The 19726-nt window shown below is 32.9% G+C and overlaps 1 protein-coding gene across 1 annotated transcript; it reads left to right on the forward strand.

Annotated features, from left to right (window-relative positions):
* Nucleotides 1–2218: 2218 nt before the first annotated feature.
* On the forward strand, nt 2219–16812 carry cdc5l (CDC5 cell division cycle 5-like (S. pombe)). The gene is made up of 16 exons (XM_042743170.1): nt 2219–2434; nt 3159–3262; nt 3379–3540; nt 4972–5099; nt 5176–5275; nt 5884–6102; nt 6184–6328; nt 7425–7613; nt 7694–7842; nt 8911–9073; nt 9201–9365; nt 9520–9600; nt 10494–10736; nt 12472–12669; nt 15256–15468; nt 16424–16812. Exons 1-16 carry the CDS (start codon nt 2390–2392, stop codon nt 16526–16528), a joined length of 2409 nt encoding a protein of 802 aa, XP_042599104.1. The 5' UTR covers nt 2219–2389; the 3' UTR covers nt 16529–16812.
* The last annotated feature ends 2914 nt before the right edge of the window (nt 16813–19726 follow it).

The raw sequence follows: 19726 nt of genomic DNA on the forward strand, positions 1-19726 counted from the left end.
TTGAACCCCTGATGTCACATGGATTATTTTAACAATGTCCTTACTGCGTTTCGGTGTCTTGATCGTGGTGGGACCCTTGCTGTCTATTGGAGGATCAGAGAGCTCTCGGATTTCATCAAAAATATCTTAAATTGTGTTCTGAAGATGAAAGAAGGTCTTACAGGTTTGGAACAACATGAGGGTGAGTAATTATGACAGAATTATAATTTTTAGGTGAACTATCCCTTTAAAGCTAGTTCAGACCAAGAAGGATAACTATTAAGATAATTATAAGATATTATATCTATATTAGCATAAACCCAATCGCACAATAATGTTATGTTTATTATAATGCATCTTTTAAAAACTCATGCGCTTTGAAGTGGAGCGGATTCTGATTGGCTGTCGAAGTTTTAGGCTATTGTTTATCGGCTGGGGGGAAAAAACGATAACGCCGTTCTGTATCGTTATTGTTAAAGCTGTGGTGTGGACTTCTCTATTCTGGTAGAATAAGAGCAATCATGTTCTTAGAAAAATTAGAATTTTTATTTAAATGAACCATCCTTTAAAAATGATAATTAGCGTCCATATCATCCTTTAAAGAAGTGTTATTGCAACAATGTTAGCGTCCATGCCATTCATGAGTTAAGCGCGCGCTGCTGTTATTATGTCGCTAATACTCGCACTCTTTGAAGTAGGGAGGATTCTGATTGGCTGTCAATGTTTTATCGTCATCAGCTAGAAGAAAAAAAAACGACTTAAAGTGATGCATTATAATTTTGATGTTAATTTCTCTCTTCATATAAACTTTATGCTGTTCTCCAGTTGATTTTGTTGATTTCAATCCTGATACTTTGGGCTTGTTTTGGGAACATATTCAATGTCCTCAGAGTTCAGAGTATGAGATTCTATAGAAACTGATGCTTCTTCAGACGTGATGGACTTCTGGCTTGTTCTGGAGCTGAGAGCTGAACATCGTGTTCTTCTGTTCGATCACACATCAAACATCATTCCCGTCTCTGAAGTCCTCCAGGACATGCAGCTCCACACCTCAAAGACGGAATGAAAAGAACTCCTCCTCAACTCCTTATGGGGCTTGTTCCAAAGTTACAAGTGACTTTCAATAACTCATCAATCAATCAATGAAATCAGAGAATATTGTAATATATTGTGATAATATATTTTGATATCAAGACAAAAGCATGCATGTCCCAAAAAAAAAAAAAAAAAAAAAAAAAAAACATTGTACATCATTGATACATTACAATTGTATATTGTATTGCTCTCAAGTTAGATATTGTTTCTAAATACTTTTTAATATCGATTTTGAATTGTTCAGACATGACTTTTTAAATATAATAATGATCAATATATATATATATATATATATATATAGATATATATATATATATATATATATATATATATATATTATATATATATATACACACACATACAAAAATTAACTCTCTAAAAAAATCAATCAACAAAAAGGTTTGTGTTTACATAATATATTTATTACAACACAAAAATAAAATATAGTGTGTGTATATTTATTATGTATATATAAATACATACACATACAGTAAATATTTTGAAAATATTTACATGTATATACATTTATATATTTATATTCTTATATTTTTATATTATATATAAATATTTAATATATAAACATAACATATTTTTCTTAAATGTTATACATGCATGTGTTTGTAATTATATATACCATAATAAATATACACAGCATACATGCATATATTATGTAAACAAAAACTTTTATTTTGGATGTGATTAATCGTGATTAATCATTTGACAGCACTAATATATATATATAGTATATATAGTATATATATATAATACTAGATTTTTATCACCACCATCCAATGAAAAATATCTTAACATTTCAGTTTTTATTAATAAAATTAAAAGTGTTCATCTCTTTTTTTTTCAGTTCTGTCCAAAAACTGTATACCTTATAAAGCATACTTCTTCAAAAAACAGATTTTAGTCTATTCATAAAGCACAGTTAAAACAACACTGTTTACCAAAGTATGGTACAATAATAAAACACACAGTCTAACAAAATAAAAGGGAAGAAAAACAAATGTTGTTAAAAACAGATAAACTACTGTATGTTGTTCAGCCTGTCATTCGCCTCTCGGTCGTGAGGGGCGATATTGAGCGCCAGCGACATGACAGAGCTCGTATGAATCAATAGAGGAAGAGCATGTTTCCCACAGTTCTGCGCGCCCGCACCACAGCCATTTCCAGTTCCGCAACTGCAGTTTAACGTGCTTCAGTTCAAACTCAAGGTTTATTTCTCCGACTTCTTTTTAATTTCTCGTATTTGCGACTCCAGAAGAAGATTCTAGTGCGCGGGCGCGTGGGGACACTTTAAATCGCCAACATGCCGAGGATTATGATCAAAGGAGGCGTGTGGCGCAACACTGAGGTTTGTTTAGAAAACACACACAATATTTCAGCATTAAAGGCATTTAAACTTCATTTGAGGAATATTTATTGGAACTGTACATATATCTGCAATGCTGTGTTTTTATTTACATCTTGCTAACGTCACGTTGTATGTTGTGACGTGGACAGCCTTATATATATTTATTTATTTTTATTATTTATTATTATTATTGTTTTTTATTATTATTATTATTGTTTTTTATTGAGTGAATAAAATACCAAAAACATGCATGCACTTACAATTTACACGCATGCCACACAATTTAGATTGTTTTAAGAAAAAATTGTGCATAAATACTGACGTAATGCGTCTAGATTGATGAAATCTCGATATTTATATTTTGATAATTATTATTTCATAATTAAATAAAATAAAAAACACCACTATTACCCATAAATAAAACATATAATTTATATTCATTAATTAATATAATAAAATAAATTATATTTTTTTATTATTAGTGTAAATCATTACTAGAAAAAAGCTTTTCTGGAAATGGCATGCATGTAAATATAATCTCTTCACAAGTGATATTTACCTTGATTCTCACTGACACTCTTGTCTTCTTGATGAACAAGTACACTAGCTTTTTAAAAAAAATAATAAATCCCAAAATCACCCACAAAAAAAAATTTAGATTAGTAAGATGATCTGATATGTTATTTAAGACCTCTTTAATTTTGCATGTCTTTGATGTGAACAGGATGAGATTCTCAAAGCAGCTGTAATGAAATATGGCAAAAATCAGTGGTCTCGAATCGCATCCCTGCTGCACCGCAAATCAGCCAAACAGTGCAAAGCCAGATGGTGAGTTTATATCCCTCACGTGATCTCAAAACCGAGTGAGCGGCATTGAACGTGCTTTGATGCCCAAATATGCAATCTCTTGATCATATATCCCAGCTCTGATGTGTTTCTCACAGGTACGAGTGGCTGGACCCCAGCATCAAGAAAACAGAATGGTCACGTGAGGAAGAGGAGAAACTTCTTCACTTGGCCAAACTGATGCCCACGCAGTGGAGGACGATCGCCCCCATCATCGGACGGACGGCCGCTCAGTGTCTGGAGCATTACGAGTATCTGCTGTATGTACAGTTCGACGCACGATGCGTTACTCTCACTGGTCAGCTGTTTCTGTTTCCGCCACTGAGTGAGAAAACTCACAGTTCAGACTAAACTCACACATCACAGATCTAAAATAAAAACATAAAAAAAAATATATATATTAATTATATATATATATTAATTATATATGTGAGTTTATATATCGCAAAATTTTGAGAAAAGTCACAATTGTGATATATAAATTCAAAATTCTGCCTTTTTTCTCACAATTGTGACTTTGCTTCTTGGAACTGTGAGTAGTGATGTAATGATTAACTGCGAGCTGGTTGATAATCGATTCAAATATGTATTGATTTAATTTGATTGAGATGCTAAACAAATCACGATTCAATTAGGGGCAGGAGTTTATATAAATGCATGTCTGAAGGGGAACTAACTGTCTTTAACTGTTTTTTTTCTTTTCATCTTGCCTCTGTATAAAGCATATTAAAGTTCATAAGTGCAGTGCTGCTTTGTTTACAGCGGTTACCAAGGAAACGCTTCAAGCGCCACCTTTTTATGCATACTTTCCCAAAACTGAAGCCAAACCATTCTGTTTTTGCTTCAAATTTCGAAATGAAACAATCTTAATTTAGATTAAAAACTTCTCATGCCGCATGTATGCAGCATCTTTGTTTGGATCGTGATTAAAATGCAGTGGTTGCCTTTAAATGCCTTATTTTGTTTATATGAAGAGATTTATTTTATTTGTGTTATTTATTTATTTGATTTGGGGCTTGTTTTAAAATTTACATTTACATTCTGTTTAAATTTAGTCATTTAGCAGACACCTTTATCCAAAATGACTAACAAATGAGCACAATAGAAGCAATCAAAACCAATAAAAGAGCAATAATATGCAAGTGCTATATTAGTATATTATAGTGTCAATTTCACAAAGAAACGTGCAGCATTTTGTCCAACCAATAATAAAAGGACACATTTAATTTATAATTTCTTAAATCTTTTTTTTTTTTTAAATGAAAAATTGTGAATCAAATCGTGAAATTGACGAGTCGAGTGAATCGTTATATTCGTAATTGCGAGTGTTGTTTGTTGCAAGTTATTCACAGTTATGCAATTCTGAGAAAAATATCAGCTCTTAATTGTGTGTGGAAAAGGCAGAGCTCTTTTGCAATTCAGAATTGCTAATTGTGACCGATAAACTCAGGAATTGCGAGAAGTCAGAATTAAATAATAATAAATAAATAAAATGTCCTTTTCTATTGTTTTAATCCTGTGGTGGTTACAGGCTTCCATACTCTTATGAATAATAAAGTGAAAAAAAGTTTATTTTCCACAATCCAGTCTAATTCTAAATGTGTTGATCATATAATTCAAGTTTGGTTTTACATGCACTTTTTTTTTTTAGATGAAGAATTTGTTTATTAATTTCTTCTTAATGATCACAGAGATAAAGCCGCCCAGAGAGAGAACGAAGACGATGTGGGCGATGACCCTCGCAAGCTTAAACCGGGAGAGATCGACCCGAACCCTGAGACCAAACCTGCCAGACCTGACCCTGTGGACATGGATGAAGGTGAGTGTCTAAAAAAACAATCTGATGAAAACGATTGAAAGGACAATGCATGACATCCATAAACGTGCATGTGCAGATGAGCTGGAGATGCTGTCTGAGGCCAGAGCTCGACTGGCTAACACACAAGGCAAGAAGGCGAAGCGGAAAGCCAGAGAGAAGCAGCTGGAGGAAGCACGGTAAGATCTGGTGTCATTAACACACTTGTAGGTCTAGGTATGTCTATACTGCGATACTGTTCAAAAGTTTGGGGTCAGTAAATCGTTTTCTTTCTTTTTTTTTGAAAGAAAGTAATGTTTTTATCCAGCAAGGATGCGGGAAATTGATAAAAAGTGATAGTAAAGATTTATATTGTTTCTATTTTGAACAAATGCTGTTCTTTTTAACATTTTATTCATTAAAGAATCTTGAAAAAAGGTATCAAAGTTTCTAAAAAATACTGAGCAGCAAACCTCTTTTCAACACATATTGATGATCAATCTGAATGATGTCTGAAGGGTCATGTGACACTGAAGACTGGAGCAATGGCTGATGAGAATTCAGCTTTGCATCACAGGAATAAACTATTTTAAAGTATATCAAAATAGAACACAGTTATTTTAAATTGTAATCATATTTCACAGTATTACTGTTTTGATTGTATTTTTGATCAAATGAATTGAAAGAGACTTTAAAAAAAAAACATGACAGATTTACTGATTACTGATCTCATGTATATATTAATAAATCACATTGAGTTGTTAATCAGAGGTGTTAACCGCTGTGTTCTCTCTGCTGTTTTCTGCAGTCGTCTGGCAGCGCTTCAGAAGCGCAGGGAGCTGCGAGCGGCAGGCATCGACATCCAGAAGAAGCGCAAGAAGAAGAGAGGTGTGGACTATAATGCTGAGATCCCGTTTGAGAAGAAACCCGCGCAGGGCTTCTACGATACATCCATGGAGCTGTACAATCCTTTGGAACCGGACTTCAAACGACTGCGCCAGCAGCATCTGGACGGAGAACTCAGGAAGTGAGCGAGCTCGTGTCAAGCCTCCTCCTGCAGGTAGTTCAGTGTGTGTGTTTGATCACCCCTGTGCTTTTCTGTATATAGTGAGAAGGAGGATCGTGACCGAAAGAAGGACAGACAGAAGATCAAGAAGAAGAAGGAGTCCGATCTGCCCTCGGCCATCCTGCAGACCAGCGGAGTGTCAGAGTTCACCAAGAAGAGAAGCAAACTGGTGCTTCCGGCACCACAGGTCAGAGTTCTCCCAAACTGTGCTGCATTAACCGTGGAGACTTATGCCTTTACAACCATAGAACTTCCTGTGAACCGCATCGGAGCCAGTGCTGTTATTGTTAACTAAAACTATTAAAAAAGCTTTTTCATTCAATGAAATAAAACTGAAATAAATTATAAATATTAGATGAAAAACTTTAGAAATTAATTTATGTATAAAATTATGTATTAAGTATTATTATTATTATTATTATTAGTATAAAAATGACTAAAAGTTAAATAAAAATAAATTAAATCTAAACAGAAATAAAAATGACCAAAGCACATAAAATGACTGATCCTTACAATCAAATCAAAATATAAAATTAAAAGCTAAATTCAAAATATTAATAAATACTTTAATACTAAAATAACATTGATCGCAACATGTTAACCAAATAAAATAAATAGAAATAGAATTATATATTTTTTTAAAAAGCACACAATTTGTAAAACTTTAAAATTTTAAGCAAACCTGAAAATGTGAAATTAAAAGATAATTCTAAATATAGATGAATATTATAATGGTATGTAAATAGTACTGAATTAACACTGATTGCAGCACGTTAACCAAATAAATCTAAATAGAAATATAAAACAAAAACTAATAGAAGTGACAAAAGCGCACATAACTAGTAAAACTTTAGAATTTAAAATGAAAACTGAAAATATAAAAGTAAAAGCTAATCCAAAATATTAATAATAATATACTAGGATATAAATAATACTAAAATAAGTTATATCAACACATTAACAAAGTATATTAAATCTCCCTCTCTCTCTCTCTCTCTCTCTCTCTCTCTCTCTCTCTCTCTCTCTCTCTCTCCCTCTCTATATATATATATATATATATATATATATATATATATATATATATATAAACAAAAACAATACAAATGACAAGCACACAAAATTACTAAAACTTGAACTGAAATTAAAATGAAAACAGAAAATATCAAATTAAAAGCTAATTCAAAATATTAATGGTATACTATAATAATATATAATATATTATATAATATAGAAGTCGTGGTTAGTTTATTTTGAATAAACTGCATTTTACTGATTCGTTTCAGATCTCTGACGCCGAGCTGGAGGAGGTTGTCAAACTGGGTCAGGCCAGCGAAATCGCCCGGCAGACCGCCGAGGAGTCTGGGATCACCAACTCGGCCTCTAGCGCTCTTCTGTCTGAATACAACGTGACCAATAACTCCATGGCCCTGCGCACACCCAAAACTCCAGCAGCACAGGACAAGATCCTGCAGGTTTGGTCCAGTTTCACAGACTTCCCAGACTGGCTGTTTTATATCCCGAGTCTCACCGCTCGGCTCTTTCACCCTCACAGGAAGCCCAGAACCTCATGGCTCTTACCAACGTGGACACGCCTCTTAAAGGAGGGCTGAACACCCCCCTCCACGAGAGCGACTTCTCAGGTGTCACACCACAGAGACAGGTGGTCCAGACGCCCAACACGGTGCTGTCTACACCCTTCAGGTAGACATCAAGCATGAAAATATGCACTTACACACGAAAAATCTTCTTTAAAATGTCTTCAAAAATAAAATGCCATATTAAAGCAATAATCCACTCAAGACTGTGGTTTACAAGTGATTTTGTCAAGGTTCAGGGGTGTTAATGCATTGCATTAAGTAATTGATATTAATATAAATTAATAAGCCAATTTCCCACCCAGTAGTACACTTCATTACATGTCGCCTGCTTTCGTTAATTGAAATAATATATAAATACTACAGTAATTTTACATCTTCCTTGGCAGTTAACCACAACAAACTCAAACGACTAAAACTGAAAGAAATTAAATTTAAATAGAAATAATAAAAAATACCCCAAACTAATAAAAATGACTCAAACTTTTACCTAAAATTAAAATATAAAATTAAAAGCTAATTCAAAAAGTTAATTGTTCAGCCAGAAGTAATATTTAATTATATATATTGATATTAATATTTTTTTTTAAGCCAATTTTCCACCCAGTGATACAGTTCATTCAATTTCTGGCTTTTTATTATTAGTATAGAGTTCAAATTTCATTACAGCTTTTCGGTCAGTAAGATTTTTTTTTTTTTTTTAAGAAATTAATAATTTTAGTCAGCAAGAACACATTAAATTGATCGAAAGTGACAGTAAAGACATTTATAATGTTACTAAGGATTTCTATTTCAAATGAATGCTGCTCTTTCGAGCTTTTTAAAGAATACGTGTCAGTAAAAATATAAAACAGTTGTTTTCAACATTGCTAAAATAAACTGTAGTGTAAATGCAAATCAGAATATATTAGAATGATTTCTGAAGGATCATGCTGAAAATATACTGAAAGAAAACGCTTATTTTAAATTGTAATAAAATCTCACAATATTACAGTTTTTAATGTGTTTTAGATCAAATATGTGCAGCTTTGGAGAGCGTAAGAAACTTATTTAAAAACAATACCAACCCTGACCCCGAACTTTTGAATATTAATATCTCAGAATATTAAAGTGCATGCTAATTTTCAGGTTAATGAGCTGTGTGAATAATGACTTTATGCCTACGGTTTCCCAGAACCCCCAGTCACGGAGCCGAGGGCATGACCCCTCAAGGTGGGATGACTCCTAAACCCTCGGTGGGTGTGACCCCGCTCAGGACCCCGCTGCGGGACAAGCTCAACATCAACACAGAGGAGGGCGGTGTGGACTACAGCGACCCGTCATTTGCCAAACACTTGGTGCGTAACACACATAATAATGAGTCTGAGAATTAAACCTTTTTCTCCTTGAGTGCATTTACTGCGGTTTTGATGCATTTATTAAAGTGTTTTTGAGTCATGGTGAGATGTTTTCTGTCTGTTCCAGCAAAGGGAGTCCCGCGAGCAGCTCCGGCTGGGCTTGATGTCTCTTCCGGTGCCCAAAAATGACTTTGAGATCGTTCTTCCCGAAAACGCTGAGAAAGAGCTGGAGGAAGCCGAGGTGGACGAGAGTTTCGTGGAGGATGCGGCTGAGATAGAGCTGCGTAAACAGGTCAGTTAACCGACGAGCACCTCGGACCGTCAGCTTCTAATGCATCTTTCTGAGATCTGTAAATACACGGATGTCACTCAGGATCCAGAGGGTGTTTGTTTAGCTTTTATATATTTGTTTTTGGTGTTATTTATCTTGTGTGATATTTCCACAGGCCGCCAGAGACGCCGAGAGGGAGAAGGAGCTGCGTCAGAGACACACAGCAGTTCAGAAAGATTTGCCAAGACCTTCAGAGGTGAGGAAATACACACACATCCCGTTCATACTTACCTCTATCACAATCACTGTGCCCCAAAACTGTGCTATTTTGGTGTTATTAATATACTGTTATAGTATTTATGAGGGATGCACTGATAGGATTTTTTGGGACTAATACCGATTTTAACAAACACTTATTGGCTGATTCCGATATTGATACTGATATTTGTCACTTCCTCTCTTATAAAAGTGGATAAATAGTATAAATAGTATTTTGAGCATGTTTTAAATGTTTTAAAAAAGTGTAGATTTTTTTTTTTTTTTTTTTTTTTTTTTTTTTTTTTTTTTGTAGTTGTAGTTTTTGTTATCAGGAACATTTGTAATATGTAATTTTAATGTACTATTAATGTTTATTAATATTTTGAGTTTGTATTATTTTTGTTTTCAGTTTTAATTTTATTTTAGTTAAAATTTTAATAATTTTGTGTTTATCATTTTAGCTAATTTGCATATACATCTTTTTTTATTATTATTTTATTTTTTTCCGGTTTAGTAGCTTAAACTTTAATTTAGTTGCCAAGGCAATATTTCTATTTTTTTTTCTTGTGTTTGTAGTATTTCTTTTTATGTCACATTTATCTCAATTTAATTTTTTATATATATATATATATAGTTTAATAAAAACACTCCCACATATTGCCATTTGAAAAGTTCTAACTTATATTGCAGAGTAAAGTAATGTGGAGCATAACTTGATTAGTTGTTGCAATGTGTAAGAAAATCTATTCTAGACTAGTTAAGGTGCTCATAGTAATTTTTCCCTCATTAAGTTATACAAATAAATAAATGGTACATTAGGGATGTACTCTAACATGAGATAAAGTCTAAAGTAATGCTGCTGTGTGTGTGTGTGTGTGTGTGTGTGTTCAGGTGAACGAGACGATCCTCCGGCCTCATAATGTGGAGCCGCCGCTGACGGACCTGCAGCAGGCTGAAGAAGTCATTAAGAAAGAGATGATCACCATGATCCACTTCGACTGTCTGCATCACCCCTTCAGCGACGCTCAGGCCAAGAAGGGGAAAGGGATGGGGTCCAGCTCCAACAACACCGAGCACATCACTTTCCTGGAGAAAAACCCCTACGAAAAGGTCTCGGAGGAAGAGCTCAAAAAGGTTTGCTGCTTTTAATTATTAGACCCCCACTTTTTTCTTATTTTTTCATGTAGGAAAATCTGAGAGTGGTTTATTCTGAAATGATGATTAAATTATACGTGGGAACACGCAGACGGCTGGAGAGGTCATTCAGATTCTGTTCTGTTATTCTGCAGGTACAGCTTCAGTGTGACCTGCCAATTATTAAAAGAGTGACATTTTGAAATGTCCAGGTCATATTTTTGCATAATGAAGCCCGTTTAAGAAAATTATACCTAATTATGACAATTAAGATGCACTGTGGCTTTATTCCAAGTTAAGCACATTTACTTCACTGTCATTATTTTTCAGTTGGGCTTTTGATGGATTTTGATGATTCGAACAAATCTTCAAATGATTTCTTAAATTAATTAGATTTTAGAAAATGCTTATTTCATTTTCTTTATGGGGAAAACGTATATTCTGCATGCAGTTGATAATGAAATGTGGTATTAATTCGTAATAAAAAGCAGGTCTGCCACAACAAATCGATAATAAATAAAATGATGTAAAATGTGGGGTTTTAAATTTTTTACAAATATGGAATATTATAATATAATATTCCATATTTTTGAAAAATTTAAAACCCAGTAGTGTATGACTTTTAAGGGCACTAAAATAAATTACAATTAACTGTTTATTATACTAAAGCAATACGATTATTATTTTGAGAATAATTTAATCTGTTTTATTATTTTATTTTTCAATAGAGAAAAATGATCCACATGCAATTGAAAATGAAATATGTTGTTAATTTTTTTTTGAAAAGCATGGCTGCAACAACTAAACAATAATACAGCTATGTATTATTTAACATTTAAATATAATTTGTATATATTTTAATATTTAATATATTAAAACGAAGTACAAAACACAGTGAGTGACTTTTAAGAGCACTTCTAAAGAATTAGAATTAACTTTCTTATACAGCTAATCAATAATAAACAATAAAATTATGCAACAAAAACATTTAAATATAAATAAGGCCTATAATAAATAATATTCTTATATTTAATATATTTAAAAAAAAAAAAAAAAAAAAAAACAATGCATTACTAAAGAACAAAAAAAAAAAATAAAAATATCTTTATTATAATAAATAAAAAAAACAAACAAATTATACCAAAAAAACTATATAATATTTAATAACAATTAAACCAATTAATTATATTTCTTCTTCAAATAATCAGATCTAAAGATGCAATATTTATTTAATTTATTACTTATTATATTTTTATTAGAATTTTTATTATTAATAGAAAAATTGAAAATAAAATCCATTGTTAATTTTTAATGAAAAGCAGGGCTGCAACAACTAATCAATAAAATTATAAAGAAAATAAATCATCAATACTGTAGTGCAAAAAGGTGTTACTCATTACTGTATTGTCCAAATGAAGACACATTTAATTTACAAATTCATTGTAAAATTAAGGTTAATTAGTTTAATTGTTAAAAATGTCACATTGCAAATTAATCTTAGACTTAATTTTCTCTATGCAGTTTTATTTTGGATTATGACCTGGATATTCCTGATATATTCAACCATGAAGTCTGTGTGTGGAGCAGTTTGCTTCTATTCAGATGATTCAGACAAGAGCTTGTTGCTTGCTGATAGATTGAGTTTGTTCTCTTCGGTCATAAAGTGCATGACTCTTTAAATCAAACCTGATGCATCCGCTGGCTGACGCGGTGTGTGTGTGTTTGTGTTCGACAGGCCGGAGAGCTGCTGGCTCAGGAGATGGAGGTGGTGAAGCATGGGATGGGTCATGGGGATCTGTCTATGGAGGCGTATAACCAGGTGTGGGAGGAGTGTTACAGTCAGGTCCTGTACCTGCCCGGACAGAGCCGCTACACCCGAGCCAATCTGGCCAGCAAGAAGGACAGAATCGAGTCTATGGAGAAGAAACTGGAGGTAAGATCATCACACACGTCATGATGTGTTCTGCACACTCCCTTTGAATCCAGTAGATGGCGCTGTAAGGCTAGTAGAAGCCAATAATGTTCTAGTATCAATAAAATCAGTATTTTCAGGATTCTGGAAAAAACCCTGGTGTGTGTGGGTGTGTGTGTGTGAGTGAGTGATTTATTTTATTTTTAATTTCTTATTCTTTTTTTTTTTAAGATTAGTTCATTTTTTTTTTTTTTTTTCTTTTTTTTTTTTTTTTGCTTTTTTTTTGTATTTGTTTATTTAGTTTTTTTTCTTCTCATTTGTATTATTTTAAATGTATTTCTTAATGTATTTTTGTTTGTTTGGTTTTGATGGGTACTTAATTTTATTATCCAATTTTTATATGTTCAGTAATGTTCGAGTCATTGGTAAAAGCACCAAAATATTTTATTTCCTTTAGTGTATTAGTCGGTTAATTCCTATCTGTTCTTGGTGCTCTTAAAAGTCAGTGATATTAATTCTTTTAAACTTCTTTTATTTATTTTTTTATTATAATATATTTTTTTATTTTTACACATAATAGTGTTCTTTTTTTCTGGCAATTTTTTAATTTATTTTATTTTTGTGTTTTTATTTATTTTTTTTTTTTTTTGTATTTTGTTTATTTGGTTGGTTGGTTTTGGTGGGTGCCTCCATTCTTTTGTTTTTTTTTTGTTTTTTTTGTTTTAATGTATGTGTTCAGTAATGTTCAGGGTTTTGGTAAAATCACTCGAGTATCTTATTGATTTTAGTATAACGGATGCATAATTCGGATCCATTCTTAGTGCTCTTAAAAGTCATTCAGTGTGTTAACCTCATAATTAACCAGCCAAGATAAACGGTAATAAATCAGTTAATTCTGTTTTAATGAGGACGACTGTAAACTCCGGGGCATTCATGCTTGGTTTAACACAAACTGTCGGCTCCAGTAAGACAGCCAGTGTCCTGCAGTGTAGGGACGTGCACATGTGCTGAGCTTCAGTTCATTAGGACATCCCCCATTTGACAAGGCTGCGTTTGTGTTCATGCGTCCCGGCTGGAAACGTGTGGCGGAAACTTGGAGTCCATTCACACAGCAGCACGTTCAGAGAGGCAGGAGTTTGTGTTCCTGCAGGAAGTGGCTCTCATTCAGAGAATTGCCAGGATTTATGCCGGCAGAGTCTGTGCAGCACATTTATCAACAGACCTCAGATGGAGGTTCAGCACTGTTCCAAGTTTGCTCCATTTGTGGATAATGGCTCTGACCGTGGTTCTCTGGAGTCCCAAAGCCTTAGAAATAGCTTTATAACCCTTTCCAGACTGATACATGTCAACTATTCTGTTTCTTATCTGTTCCTGACTCTCTGTAGATCACGGCTTGATGTGTTGCTCTTTAAGCATGCTTCACGTTTTCATTTAAAGTGATTTCTTCATTCAGTAATCAGGTCTGGGTGTGGCTAGTAAAATTTAACTCAGCTTTCTAAAATAATGTGGTTAATCACAGTTCTTTCATGATTTAACAGGAGGGGGCGATCCATTTTTCACGTAGGTCCAGGCAGGTTTGGAACGCGTTTTTTCCTTTAATAAATGAAATCATCATTTATTATTTGTATTTGAAGCTGATGTGCATTGGCTGCTGTTGTCTGGACGTCCTGCTCTCGCAGATCTCTCATCGTCTCGGCTCGTCTGAGATGTTTTACCCAGAGAAGTGCCCAGTCAGGACTTTGAGCTGGCAGCGGGACTCTTACTGGAAAACGCCAGGCGCTCGAATGAAAACAGATCCATTATAATTGCATAATGGTTTGTTAAAGGCCAGAGACGTGGCGTGTGTTTCTGAGGCCTGTGTTGACGTTGGAGGTTTATTGTTTTTGTTTCCATCTCATAACTTTGTAGAATTTGCTGCTTTTTTGCATGTCACACATGATTGCAGAATTGAACGTCTGAAAATAGTTTACGTTGGTGATGGTTTCAATATTTGGTGGTGCCAGTGTCTGAAGGCAAAACTGAATCCTGGTTTTTCTCAGACCTCCCATCGCAGCATGACAAGAACAAGAGCTGTAATTAAATGTTTCAATTGAGCAGAGATTAAATGTTGTGTCTTAGTCATTTTTTTTATTTCATTTATTTTGTTGGGGGGCTAGGAAATGTGTATATATATAAGTATATATATATATATAAGTACGTAGTTACTTTTTTTCTCAGTTTATATATATATTTATATATAAATTGCAATTTTTATTTTTGCTGTGCATTTCATATTTATTTTTATTTATATTGTAGACTTAATTTTACATTTTATTATTATTTTTTTAATTATTCTTCATTTATTTTTAAATATATTTTTGCTTTATGGTTTTGGTGGGTACTTCAGTTTTGTATTTTTTTTTTTGTTTTGTGTATGTTCATTAAAATGGTCTTTTACGTCATCCTTTTTTTGGACGAATCAAGTCTGGCTTTCATTTAAAAACACAAGTTCAAAACAAAAGCTGATAAGCAACAGGTAGTTCAGACTGAATTATGATTAAATAAACCACATGCAGATTCATTGTTGAAATGAGTAACTCTTCCTCTCACTTCATGTGTTGTTGACAGATCAACAGAGGTCACATGACCACAGAGGCCAAGCGTGCGGCGAAGATGGAGAAGAAGATGAAGATCCTGCTGGGCGGCTATCAGTCGCGGGCCATGGGTCTGCTCAAACAGCTCAGTGAAGTCTGGGATCAGGTGGAACAGGCCCACGTGGAGCTCCACACCTTCCAGGAGCTGAAGAAACAGGAAGACCTCGCCATTCCACGCAGACAGGAGGTGAACAGCTCGAACTCTATTAGATGTTTGGGTGCATATATGCATTTATATTAGTGCTGTCATGATCTTAATCATGATTAATCGCATCCAGTTTTTCTTTACATAATATATGTGTACTGTGTATATTTATGTATATATAAATACACATGCATGTATATATTTAAGAAAAAAATATTTTTATATATTAAATATATTTATACATAATATAAATTATATGAATATACATTTCTATATTTATAATGTACATATATTATGTAAAAAAAAAACTTAAGCGATTAATCGTTTGGCAGCACTAATATGTGTGTGTGTGTGTGTGTTGTATATATATATATATATATATATATATATATAAGGAAAGAAGTTTTGTAATTCCCTTCTGTAGTGTAAAACAAAAATAATATACCTAAGAAATATTAATTTTTTTTTTACTTTTTTTTTTTTTTTTTTTAATGGCTTCTGCCGTTGTTGTTGTTCTATTGTAATTTGTTTGGCTTCCTAAAACACCAGTGAATTTTATTTAGACTGAGACAGTATAACACAAATGAAAAGATGGTTGAGACCCGTTTAAAGTTATAAAATTCAAGTTTTCTTAATTAAGAACGTGGTTGGAGCTCTTAATTTCGAACTCTCAAAATGCATTAGATAAATAATGTAACTTAATGTACAAAATTGTTGGATTTTTTTTTTTTCAATTCTTTATTTCTCTTATTTTTTTTATTTTTATTTTTTTTGACTTCACATTGCGATCTCATCATTTCGTAAGATTTTGCTTTCGTTACATCCCAAATAAATGAAAATTTCAAATAGATTTTACAAATATATTTTTAGTTTACAAGTACGCATATGTTAATATTGTTTTCTTCTTTTCTTCTACAAACCACAAACAAATAAAAAATGATTTACAGCATTACAAGTTTCTACTATTATACATCAACACTTTGTGTTTTCTGTCCAGGCCCTGAGAGAGGACGTCCAGAGACAGCAGGACAGAGAAAAAGAGCTGCAGCAGAGGTTCGCAGACCTGCTGCTGGAGAAACAGACGCTCTCGCAGAAGTTCTGAACATCTCTGATCCCCTGTAGAGTGTGCTTCTTCACTGTCTGCTGTAATAACTGCTTCACGAGGACCGCCGGGATTTCATTCACACTGCGTTCGGTTTTTAAAATTCTTTTTCATATTGACCTCGTAAGTGTAAATATTGTCTGCTTTCGGTATATGTTTTCCATGTCGAGCCATTTTTAGGTTTGTGCTGAATATGAAAAGCTCTTTTTCAGGTGTAAATTAGAATTATGACTGGCATTGACATTGTACATCATTTACAAAATAAATCATCCGCGCTGATTCGATCTGAGCGTTCACGGTCTGATCTCTCAATGAATGAATGGAAAGAAAGCTACAATCACTTCACACACAAAACGTGACAATAAGCTTTATCTACCTTAGTTAACATAAACTAACAATGAAAAAAAAAAATACTTCTAATGTATTATATATATATATATTTAGCAGATGCCTTAAACCAAAGCGACTTGCAAAAGGAAAAAAAAAAGTAAAAGTGCGAACAATATTTGTCATATATAAAGGAAAACATGCTATATGATTATTTATATATATATATATATATAAATAAAGTGGATTCAGACACGTTGAGAGTTCAAACATGATGAGAAAAGTGTGTGTAAAGATCCTGATGAATCATTCACACATTTATAAGAGTCCAGACACTTGTATTTGATAAATAGGTGCTGATGTCTCATGATCACTTCAGGTTCTCTGCTTGTTTTTGTGTTTTTGCTGAAATGAACTGTGACTGTGTTCTTCTGCTCTTGAAGGCCATAAACTCCACGCACTTCATGCAGTCCAACATTTCTTCACTTTTAAGTCCCATTGTTCGACAAGATTGAAAAATCTTGAGGAACACAGAGTTGTTTTGGACGTGAACTGGTCCGAATGAAAGCGCTGTGATTGGAAACAGCTCTGTCTGGAAACGACACAGCACTATCAGATGTCTGTGAGACGCAGCGTTTGTCTGAAAGCCATTGTTTTCAAACGCTTTTAATAAATGTAGTGCCGTGTGGAGGGCACAGAAACCATTGTTGTTCTGGTTCAGTGCGATATGAATGTTTCCAGCCATCTTTACCTCTATAAAGCACTTCAAAGCATCTGCTGGTATTTCTATCTTCTGCTGTTGCATTGAGTTTAAACTCATTAGTTGAAGCGGGCAATAAGAATCACTTTAAAAGTGTAGCTGACAGTGTATTTTTTTTAATAAAACAAGATTGCAAAAGAGCTTCACGGTCATAGATCAGCCTACATTTTCATTATGAGGAAAAGAGCAGATTGTCATTTACAGACACTTTTACAAATGAGGAAGACAAACATTTTCAAGATGATTACAGGCTAGAGCGGTGAAGGACATTCAGAAACAATCAAACCATTTAATAAGCTTTATTCCGACGAGTGCTCGCAGAAAACACAACAACAGTTTGTCATCAAAAAACTGAAACATTATATATATATATATATATATATATATATATATATATATATATATATACACACTTTTATTATTTGTTTATTGTTTTCATTAGTATGTATCATTAAATATATTACACATTTTATATAATAAAGTATATAATAATTTTAGATAATTTAAATAATTTGAGATATTGATACGTCAAATATTTTTATATTCTCAATATTAAAAAAAAAAAAATAGTATATATATATATATATATCTAATCTATATATAATATATATGTATATATATATAATTTAAATTGCATTTAAACACCGCATAATTTCATAAAGAATACAAATAAATAAAAAATTATGTAAAAAAAATAATATGTATATGTTTTTATGTATATGTGTATATGTATATGTTATATATGTATATATATATGTATATATATATATATATATATGTGTATATATATGTTATATATTATGTGGTGTGGATATATATATATATGTGTGGTGTATATATATATATGTGTGTGTCATATATATATATATGTGTGTATATATATATATATTATGTGTGTGTATATAATATATATATGTGTGTATATATATATATATGTGTGTATACTATATATATATATGTGTATATATATATGTGTATATATATATATGTGTATATATATATCATGTGTATATATATATAATATGTCTATAATATATATATATATATATAGTATATATATATATATCTATATAGATATATGTATGTATGTATGTATGTATGTATGTATATACACATATATATATATATATATATATATGTGTATGTATGTATGTATGTATGTATGTATATACACATATAGGGGTATAACGTGGTTAAATGCGGGTGTAGCTCTGAAATAAGCAGAATTTTACCCCTTCACATTGCATATAAAAAACCAAGACACTGCTAGACTGTCATGTTTCTTAGTCATATAAACCATTAAAGACCAACATTCAAAAACAAGAACAAAACAAGCACAAGAAATGGACAAATGAGGCCACGAGTGCATGTTTGCCAGAATGAGCTACTCTGAATCAGACGTTTCCTTCTCGAGCTGGAAAAGAAAGAAAGTGAAAGAAGATGAACAAATACTCTCTTTCATTTGGAAAGCTCTTTTTTATGACTAAGTCTGGATCCAAGAGTCCAAAATCAAATCCAAAACATATTCCATAATCACATCTATAGCTATATGAGTCTTGTGAGTCTAAACTTAAACATATTGCATATGGCAACATTGAAAGCTGATGCATTTAAATTGCAATACCATATTTTATTGTATCACTGTACTGCTTTTGTTCAGGAATTTGGAATTCTCATAGGAACATTGTATTTTTATTCTTTGACTAGAGAGACGGATCTGTTTAAAGCGTCTCAGTGAAAGTCAGGATGGCTGGTTCATCCGTACGATGGCCGTGTTTGGTTTGGATGCCGCTGAATAGCATTGTATGATGCGTAGGAAATTAAAAATGCAGGGCTGTAATTTACAGGAGAGTGAGATGGATTTAAAGGCTCGTTTTGCTGCTCTACTTCCAAACGTCCAAATATGTCACAGCTGAATGAGAACTGGGCTTTTTCTGTGCCAGCGCCGTGACCCGCAGAAACAGCGTTCATCACATCCAAACACCCCAGAAGCCCTGCATCTGATTCTGCGTGTGTACACTTACAGTCTGATTCAGTGGGTTTGATGAACGTGAGGTGCGAAATACTCTCATGAAGATTTGCTCAATGTAACGCTCCAATACTTCAGTGCA

The sequence above is a fragment of the Cyprinus carpio genome, chromosome B17, assembly GCF_018340385.1.
Source record: "Cyprinus carpio isolate SPL01 chromosome B17, ASM1834038v1, whole genome shotgun sequence".
Taxonomy (NCBI): Eukaryota; Metazoa; Chordata; class Actinopteri; order Cypriniformes; family Cyprinidae; genus Cyprinus; species Cyprinus carpio.

Coding starts and splice junctions, on each gene's coding strand:
- cdc5l (XM_042743170.1), top strand. CDS start 2,390: ATGCCGAGGATTATGATCAAAGGAGGCGTGTGGCGCAACACTGAG. Junction 6,103..6,183: donor CTGGACGGAGAACTCAGGAA/GTGAGCGAGCTC, acceptor TTCTGTATATAG/TGAGAAGGAGGATCGTGACC. Junction 6,329..7,424: donor TGGTGCTTCCGGCACCACAG/GTCAGAGTTCTC, acceptor GATTCGTTTCAG/ATCTCTGACGCCGAGCTGGA.